This window comes from Pagrus pagrus (assembly GCF_965226575.1).
Source record: "Pagrus pagrus genome assembly, chromosome: 19".
NCBI lineage: Eukaryota > Metazoa > Chordata > Actinopteri > Spariformes > Sparidae > Pagrus > Pagrus pagrus.
This window is the reverse complement of record NC_140203.1, coordinates 13,761,779-13,771,729: the sequence shown is the minus strand read 5'-3', so window position 1 is coordinate 13,771,729 and position 9,951 is coordinate 13,761,779. Positions and strand designations below refer to the sequence as shown.

The 9,951-nt window shown below is 41.0% G+C and overlaps 1 protein-coding gene across 1 annotated transcript; it reads left to right on the top strand.

Annotated features, from left to right (window-relative positions):
- Positions 1 to 39: 39 nt before the first annotated feature.
- anxa4 (annexin A4) lies at positions 40 to 9,310 on the top strand. Its single transcript, XM_084383839.1, has 13 exons — positions 40 to 179; positions 1,465 to 1,516; positions 2,332 to 2,419; positions 4,111 to 4,205; positions 5,077 to 5,190; positions 5,495 to 5,585; positions 6,430 to 6,506; positions 6,865 to 6,921; positions 7,001 to 7,094; positions 7,203 to 7,298; positions 8,512 to 8,570; positions 8,720 to 8,842; positions 9,061 to 9,310. The coding sequence occupies exons 2-13, from the start codon at positions 1,508 to 1,510 to the stop codon at positions 9,115 to 9,117; spliced, it is 960 nt and encodes a 319-aa protein (XP_084239965.1). The 5' UTR covers positions 40 to 179; positions 1,465 to 1,507; the 3' UTR covers positions 9,118 to 9,310.
- The last annotated feature ends 641 nt before the right edge of the window (positions 9,311 to 9,951 follow it).

Sequence of the window (9,951 nt, the reverse complement as noted above, 5' to 3'; positions counted from 1 at the left end):
CAGCAGCAAACCGCGCGCGCAGTCTAACGTGCACGCGAAGGGAGGACCCTGTTCATAAAATTTGCATCCCGGTGGGTGGGACGTGAGAGCAGCTGCTGTTATAAAGTCTAGTTTCCTGGTCCGGTGACGCTTCACCCTGTCTTCTGGCTCCTCACGAGACTCACCAGTCTTCAGCACAGGTAAGGTGAACTCCACAGGTCGGTCCGTCATGTTCTCGAGCTGTTTCACCTTCTTTCATTTGACAGAGCAGAGCTCAGACTGAGGCGGCTGCTCCCCTGTCTTCAGGGTGTGCCCACTAACTCCATGCCAAGTTAACTGTTACCCAGCTCTGCTTCCTGAATCACTTCTGTTTTACACTTTGCATTTTGTTATCTCACATCTAACCTCAACGCTACAGTGCGGATTTCTTCGGCTATTTTAACGTGCAGTGACAACTTTAGAAACACAAGTCTTGTGTCAAGTTTTTTCGGTTCAAAGGAATACAACCTTTTCCTACTATTGCTCAATTCTGCTGACGTTATAAGTTGATTATCCAATCACATGCTTTAGAGGGGAAAAAAAGCTGAATATACTAAATAATGCATCTGAGAATGAAAAGTCAGGTAACAGGAAAACACTTCATCGATCCAGACTGTTAGACACAAGTTTGACAGCTTAATGTGAACAACCTTCAAGCCCTGACATCACACTATACACACTAATGTGAAGTTAGATGTTGGTACTGCTGTGGCTAATAACTGGAGGTATTTACCAGAGGGATAACAAGCTAAAATTTTGTTTATTCGGGTCAGGGTTTCAATGTAGGCTATTCACTGCTTGCGCTTAAGCAACATGATCCACTTTGTCTATATTTACAGTCTGTGGTTCATACACATGGTGTGAAGTGTGTGTAGGAGCCACCTGCCCTCTATTTACATCACAAACCACTCGGGTGTGGCTGTGGACCTACACACAAAGCTCAGGTCCCTCTGTTTAAGTAGTAAATGCCTCCACTGTCAAACTCCTGTTTTTGTCTGATAAGTAGCAAAAACTTAAACGGAGAGAAGAAGTTTCAATTTATTAACGTCTGTGCTGTGAACAGACTCGCTGTGCTCATAACCTAAATCTTTCTCCTCAGTAATCTTTTATTTAATTTGATTTGGACAGATGTGTGACGGCTGTGTTAGTGTGTAAGTTGATCTATACTGGCAGGAAAAAACCTCCCAGTACCTTTGCTCCCTGTCGAGTAATTACAGGTGTGTCCAAACAAACTCTAGCTTAATGAGATTAGCTCCTGGGACGCCAACGCAGCCGTGGGACACAAGAGAGCTCGTGACCAAATGTGTGTGACGGAAAGCCTCTCTGAGATGATGAATTGCATACAATATTGATCAGAGGTTAATGAGGGTCACACTCAAAACTCAGACCACTTACCGCCCCTAAACCTGACACTGCATTTATCATTCTCTGTTTTCTCTCTTGCAGCTTTCTGCATTTCCAGTTTGGGAAACCTCTCACTCTTCGTACAATGGCAGCGGTAAGTGCCACCCATGCACAGCAAAAAGATACAACAGCCGTGCAATAAACAACATTTACATTTATTTGCATGCCCGGTAGAGGCTCCGCTGTTTTGTTTCGCTTGGATTTGAATGATATTGGCCATTTAAATATTATTGTGATGATGTGGTCGGCCACGGTTGGGATTCACAATGGCCCCTGCAATAAAAGTTATGTTGTCATGTTTATTTTATTCAAAACATAGACACAGGGTGATACATAAACATACATTTTAATCAATATTACCTTTATATAATATTATATATAATGTAATATTACTCCTCCTATCTGCAGGAAGGTTGCAACAGTATGAGATTTTCACAGCTGTCTCAGAAAATATCAAAGCTTCGTGATATACAGTATTCACCAACTTTTATTATAATTATAAATTACAATGATCCTTAAAAGAATTAAAACAGTTTTTAAAAACACATTTTAATAACAATGGTATACCTTAAACTGGCATACTGCTGCAACTCTCATCAGCAGTTTAGCCTATTAAATTTAATGCAAAAAGTCATAATTTCAAAATTCTACATTAAACTTTTGTAAAATCACGATCGTCTTGAACTGAGATTGAAGGTGAGCACATTCAAACTTTTTTAACCTTCAGCAGAGAAATGTGAAAACGGCCTGCTAGCTTCAAACTCATACATACAAGCACATACATCATTCAGCACAGTGAAGGCCAAACATCCAAGTGAAATGAACAATAAGCAAAACACATTTTTGAGCAGACTTTAAACCTTATGTCTATTTATTTTATGTATTTATTTACTCTTTCTTCATGACCAGATTGGAAACCGTGGTGCAGTGACTGAGGCGGCTGGTTTCGACCCAGAGGCCGATGCCCAGAAGCTCAGGGAAGCCATGAAGGGAGCTGGTGAGTGATCCAGCCACTGTCATCCAGAAACGATCATTAGCCGACGATATGTTGAACCGTGTCATTAAGACTCGGCCTCTACGGGGGAAAAAAATGTAATTAGTACTTTCCTCGGTCTCTCTCCTCCTCTCCAGGAAAGTTTGAAACCTAAATTCAGTGTTGCTCAGTGCCTGTGTTGTCATGGCAGCTTTTTTTTGTTTTCATTGTCCGTTCATCCTGCTGAGAGACTCCCTCGACACACTGTGTTGTAAAGCTTCTCCTCCACTCCTGATGTGGGAGAAAATGAATCTTGACTTTGCTGATCATGCAGGAAATAATAATAACCTAATCTCATTATGGGTTGCTCTGTCCTGAAACCACGCTGGCAGGTGTGTGCCACTCGGAGAGGTACATCCTGACAAACACTCAGGCGTGTGTGACAGTCACATCTCTTTCTCTATCAGCTACATTCATGGTGAGGAATGTTGATGCTGTTAAGGTTTGCTCACATAATCATCTTCCCCTGACTCCAGTTTGAGCTCTGCTGCAAACAGATGGTTTCTATGACGATGCAAACAAAACATCTGTGTGTTCGGATCATCTCCAGGGTTGCAGTTCTGATGCTTGATTCATTGTCCAACACTCCAAGGATAAGAATACATGACCCTTACAATTAGGGCTGGACAGTACATCGATATTATCACGTTATCGTCATTATATCCACATCACTCGTGATCATTAATCAAACTTATTATGTTAATATTTTGTGAAAACACCAAAAGTCATCACTACAATATTATCGCAGTATTGTTATTGAGGTATTCGATCAAAAATATTGCAATATTTGATGTTGTCGCTAAGTCCTAGCGTTTGTGAAGTGCTTTTGAGAAGATGTCAAACTCTCGAGATGTGTATCTTCTGTTGTGAGAAAAAATTAAAACAGTGCAATATTATATGGCCATATGGCCCAGCTCTTCTTATAATTAGAGATGTTTCAGTACCATTTTTTCCTTCCTTAAAAATGTTTTTTTTTCTTCTATTTTCACACATTTAAGATCACAAAAATCTGATAATTAAAAAATAAGAGATGTGCCAGGAGAGATCAAGAGAGGTCGTATAAGCCATCAGGCTAATACGATGAACCTTCCCTCCCTTACAGAAAAAAACCCAATAAAAATGAATGTAATATTATTGGGGGAAAAAAACAAAAACTAAAGAAAAACTAACCAATCAAGAGACAGTGATCCAATAAAAACATGGAAATACCTAAAGAATTAATACGAGAAAAAATGTATTATTATTCATTATTATTCTTTATCATTATATACAGCCATTCTAGTAGTTGAAACTACTTAAATGTTTGTTTGTTTGTTTTTGGCACTTTCCACCCTCCATGTCACCTGACAAATGTAGTTTAAAGTTACACAAGTCACTTGCCATATGTGGATATTTGCTTCTTGTGCTGTAAAAAATCTGATAAGTTGCAATCATGCGTTCGGGACACTGCCGGGAAATAGCAGGGTCCGGTTTTGAGGGTTTTAAATCACGTGGTATCAGATCGGTGCATAAACTTGCGTATACAACGACACTCAATTCAGCGTTTTAACGGGGGCATTTCAGATACCGGTATTAGTATCGTAATGACCCAAGGTACAATTTTAGGTTAACATTGGTTAACTTTATAAGATTCAACGTCGTATTTTATCTTGCAGGCACCAATGAGGCAACCATCACTGAGGTCCTCGCACACCGTACTATTGCCCAGAGGCAGCGCATCAAAGAGGCCTACAAACAGTCAGTGGGGAAGGTGAGCGTTCTGTCTGGTGAATGAAAATGTGTTTTTCATCCTAAATCCACTCACATGAAGCAGAAGAAGCCTTGATGGAGACTTCTGGCAGCAGCAGTGGATGTGTCATCTCTTAGCCTTTTTCCATTGTGTACCCTCTCATCACGTTTTCACTCAAGGTGGGGTTTTGCTTTGCTCACATAGAGCTGAGAGTGTGCAAGTTAACTATTAACTGTAAAGCAGAAATTAATCCCACCTGTAAACAAACACCAGGACAGAGAGGGCCTTGTAGTCTGTAGGGAAGGGTAATGTTCACCTCCATAAAAAGACGTACATTGAACCCACAGAGGTATACTTCTCACTGACTGTTTCCTTGTTTCCCGATTATACGGATCAATATATTAACTGAAAGGGAAGTCTGGGATGTAAGTTGTGTTGACCTAATGAGGTAATAATCAGCCCACCTCGCTGTGCCCGCTAAGATGTCGATAAAGTTATCTGGAAGTCCCTGTGAGCGAGCTGCAGACAAAAAGCAGAGCTTGTGAGTGGAAATCCTCGCAGGCAGAAAGAGTGAGTCATGTTGCACTTTGGCGACGCCCACATGCGGTCACACAGGCGAGTTGTGAGGAACAGCTCCTCTGTTCACACAACTGTGTCCATAAACCACACCCTCTAGTGGAGACACCAGTGAGGAAGAGTGGAATGTATGAGGTCATGTGAGGTCCACGCTGGCAGCACAAATCCCAGAAATAAAGCCAGTACTGACTCATTTTAATGCCAAATATAATCAGCTTTCATTACAGATTCCCCTTCTTGATGAAATATGTAAAGTGCTGGGAATGAGTGATGGCCGTTTCTTCCTGTTAATCCATCTGTCCCAATCTTCCTGCAGGACCTGGCTGATGATCTGTCCTCAGAGCTGAGTGGGAACTTCAGGACTGTCGTTCTAGGTCTGCTGATGCTGGCACCTGTGTACGATGCGTACGAGCTAAAGACTGCAATTAAGGTCGGAGTTTCTCATATGCTTCTGTCTTTATAGGATAAGTGAAGTGATTAATCCACAGCTGAAAATAATCCCTGACAATTAGACAATTTACTCCTGTTTGAGTTACGTTTGCTAAGAAAACTACAGTACCCAGGTTTTTCATGATATTATTTAACCTTTAAAAAGTATATTTATGCAGTCATGACATGTCCTCAGTACATATAGGAACAAATAAGACAAAGTTTATCCTTTTAAGCTTTATGTTTCCTTCTTGTGTAATCATTGTCTTTATATCTTATTTTGATCACATATCCATTCATCACAGGGGGCTGGAACAGAGGAGGCTTGTCTCATCGATATTCTGGCCTCAAGGTCGAACGCTGAAATAAGAACCATCAATGCTTTCTACAAGAAAGGTAAGTGTGCCCCCGTCTATGAATGACTTTAGGTCACAGAGTATCTCGGTGTCTGTCGGCCCCATATGGGTTGTGTATGATATCCGATATTGTCTATCAGTGACTAAGCCTCACAGATAGACTGTTCTTTGTTTGCAGATGCAATGACCTCCATTATTAGAAAACAGTGGACGGCATAAATTATTCATAAAAGCCATCACTGCTGGCTGTGTAGCAGTTTATTGTTTGCTCATTTGTTCTTCTGCGGTTTAAAATGACAGTAGATGGAAAGTATTTTCAAAGTGTTTTCTTAAATGGATTTTGTCTCTGTAAATAAATTGTTTTGTTGTAGTGCTTTGTGATGTCACTTACATGTACATGTTTTGTACCAATGACTCCAGCACAGTTTGATTTAGATGACAACACAGTAAGAATTAATGAAAGTGGATTCACTTGTAACTTTTTCTTAATCTCTTTGAAAGTATGGCCCGTAACTCCTTCGTGTTCCTTTGTCTTTGTGATTTTAACATTAAATCACGTCACTATTTTATGTAAAAGGTAGTTGCTCATGCTTTTTTATCCACTTTGAGCTTATTTTTTTTATTTAAAGAACATTTACTGAATGGTTGAGTCTGAAAAGCTCAAATCAGCATTAACTGCCTTTCTAAAAACAGTGGACAAGTTATCAACTGACTATTGAATGTAATAGCAACACTTGAGAAACAGGTAACTACTAGCCACTACATAGTATGTGGTGGCTGTGTATCTGTCAGTTTTTATTGATTATCTGCCCCATAGTGGCCAAAATTCAACAGTTATTAGATTACATGTGTTATATTTTCATTTCTTATGTTTTTTATGGCAGAATATGGATGCTTGGAAGACGCTGTGAGCGGAGACACATCCGGGATGTTTAAGAGAGTTTTGGTGTCTTTACTCACGGTGAGCAAACATGAGCCCACATAACCTCTCGCAACTTGGAGCAATGCGAATGTTATCATGGCACTCAATACGGCTTTGTTAACATTCAGTTTGGTGAGGAAATGTAGTTCAAGTAAAGTGTATTCACTTCCTTTCTTGAGATCGATCCCCCCTTTGTACCCACGGGTTGACTTTTAAAATGTCAGGAGGAACTTGTGGTTAAAAAAAACAAACCCTTTTCAACCATTGTTTAGGGAAGGGGAAGCCAAAGTCACTTCTGCATCATAAAAATACATTTTCTCCTGTATTTTTTCTGTCTTGTCAATGTTGTGCAATCCTCCTCATTTTCTCCTACGCTGTTGTGTCTTCTGCATTACAGGCTGGCCGGGATGAAAGCGACAAAGTGGACGAGGCCCAAGCTATTCTAGATGCCAAGGCAAGAAGAGTTCAGGTTCTTTTACGTGAAAGTGTGTGTTTCGATCATGACCCTCATTTTTTTTTTTCTCTGATTCTAGGAAATCTATGAGGCTGGTGAGGCTCGATGGGGCACGGACGAGGTGAAGTTCCTCACAGTGCTCTGTGTGAGGAACCGAGTCCATCTGCTGCGAGGTATTCTTACTGCACATTCACAGACATCATGTTTGCAGACTGAATACCTTGAGGTTTATCAGTGTAGTCTGTCATGTGAACAGATCTGTCGTTGTTTTTTCCCTTCAGTCTTCGAGGAGTATCAGAAGATTTCTGGAAGAGACATCGAGGATAGCATTAAGAGGGAGATGTCTGGCTGTCTGGAGGATGTCTTCCTCGCCATAGGTCTGTCTTTGTTGAGAAATGTTCCTTGTTTCCCACAGACTGGCTGAGTACTCGTCCACCTTAATGAAGACACATTGTCTTGTCTCACCTTTTTGTTTCTCTCTACCAGCAACGTTATCTGTTTTCTTCGTCGGCAATGCATTTTTTATAAAGTCGACCAAAAAACACACCTCGCAGTTAAGATTTTTTCACCTGTCATTACAGCAGGAGAGCGGCGTGTGGAGCGAGCTTGTGATTAATTATGTAGCCGATAAAAACCAACGTGCACGCGCATGTGAATGACATCGCAACAACCCGGCTTTAAAGTTTGTTGAAAATAATAGCATGAGTAGGCCTTTAGTAAATAAGAGAGGTCGCATCACAATCAGTGTGTAGGGGAAGAGCGAGGGCAGTGTCCACTAGTTAATCAATCGCGTATCCCATCGATCTCTCGGATGGATGGGGGAAAAAAGTATAAAATGCTAAAATGGGTCTCCAAATATACCTGGGTGGACCACCCAAGTAACATCTACATGTATGTGTGGGAAACACTGCTTTATAAAGATTCATAAAAGTAAAAGGGAATACTATACAGCAGGTCTACCCAAAACTGAAAGTTAATGGTGCCCATCAAATCCTTTTGTATTGCCTACAGATTCAAAATGATACTCGGATCCCAAGTGCCCTCTATTGACTGACTTCTTTCGCAAAGTGTCAGTGTGCCCGCCATGCTCAAATGAGGAAGATTATGAATAATTAGGGATCCTACATGATTAATTTTTACTTTTATTTTCACTAGTAAACATCTAGTGGCCGAATTGAACCTTATTTCAGGCCTGTGGGCCTCACTCTGGGCAGCCCTGCTACGTGTACAGTATAGTACCAGCTGTTGGTTTACCAAATAGTCTGTGTGAGGTTTAGAGCAGAAACACGCTGCAGTGAGTACCTGGCACCAAAGATGCCAAAAAAAGAGGAACTTTCATCCATTTAAGCTCAAAAATAATAGTAACACCTGTTCAATCAATGCAGTCTAATACAGTAACCCTGTAATAAAAGACATGTTGTGAAGCATCACAGGGATGAAGTTGTTGGTGCTGTATTCCCTTTGTTTTAAAACACTTTAGCTTTAACTTTTAAATCACTAGGCTTATGAACATTTCTATCGCTGAAGTTAACGCATACATGTTGTGACAGCATTACACCTCATGTGCTGTCATTTGTTTTCTCTTTCCAGTGAAATGCTTGAGGAACAAGAATGCGTTCTTTGCGGAGCGATTATACAAATCAATGAAGGTAAATATTTCATGCTCGTAATGGAATGAGACCAGCAGACTGATGTTATCGTACTCTGTGTGGTGAAAAGAAGCAGCAGGGGCAAAGTCTAGCTCATTATAAACAGATCCTCTCTCTCTCTTTCTCTCTTTCTCTCGCCCTCTCGTCAGGGGCTGGGCACTACAGACAGTGTCCTCATTAGAATAATGGTCGCCAGGGCTGAGATCGACATGTTGGACATTAAGGCGGAGTTCCTGAAGATGTACGGCAAGACTCTGTACTCCTTCATCAAGGTGAGCGAGGGGCGGGGAAATACTGTAGTCAGCGAAAGCTTTGCAATGCATCAGCTGTGATATTATATGATGATAATGATAATAAGGATTCCAGCTTTGATCTTAACGTTCTTGGAATCTGTGTAAGGACGCTTCACAGTTTGGCTTCATGAGACTGATCGCACTTATTCCCTACACTGGTCCTTTGAAGTCTCACTGATCTTTCTCTGCCTGTGCAGGGAGACACGTCTGGTGACTACCGCAAAATCCTGCTGGAGCTGTGTGGAGGCGAGTAAAAGAAGCGTCAGAACAACATCTGGCTCTGTCTTCACTACACAGACCACATCATGAGCTTTTTTCCGTTGATGACTTCCTTGACCTTACCTATCTCTTCTTCCGCTGTCCTTCGCATTTCGCTGATTGACCGCAGTGCCTTGTTTTACTGTTTGTGTTGTAATACCAATTAAACCAAAGAGCGGTGACCTTTTACACATGTATCTGTTTTTGTTATTGATCCTGCATTAAGGGTTAATTAATGGTATTAGTTAGAGAGAGATATATGCTTCTTACATCTTTAAGGACATAAAAGATGAATGTTATTGGCTTCCCCTCTGGGTCTTGGTACAGCACAACATTTTCATCAATGTCCAGTCAGTGAAGTCCATTTGTTTAATTGGTAGCAGTTCCTGATTTGTTGAGTCAGCCCTTCGTTATTTGACTCAATTACATTAACGGGCTGCTAGCTTGATTTGGGAGGCAGTAAAGTGTGCTCTAATCAAGTTAAGGACGATGGTCCATAGCTCATACAAACTTAGAGCACCATCTCAGAGCAATAAGCGTGGATAATAATTTGGAGGGGTTGTACTCAATGTGACCACCAGGTGGAGCCAAAATAGCTCTTCATAGAGTTTGTTTTGAAGCAGCTGGGAGCTCAGCAGTGTAGAAAAATCTCAGCATCAACTTGAAGAACACCCAGTGTCCTGTTTTCTTAATTGAGCTGCAAAATAGGACTCATTTGCAATGTTTTTCTCAGTAAAAGTCTAATGTTGAATATTTAACATGTTCTTCCACCGACTCTTCTCTTATTGTGCTGGTTCCCAGTTGCTCGCAAAAGCCTCACAGGGGGTCGT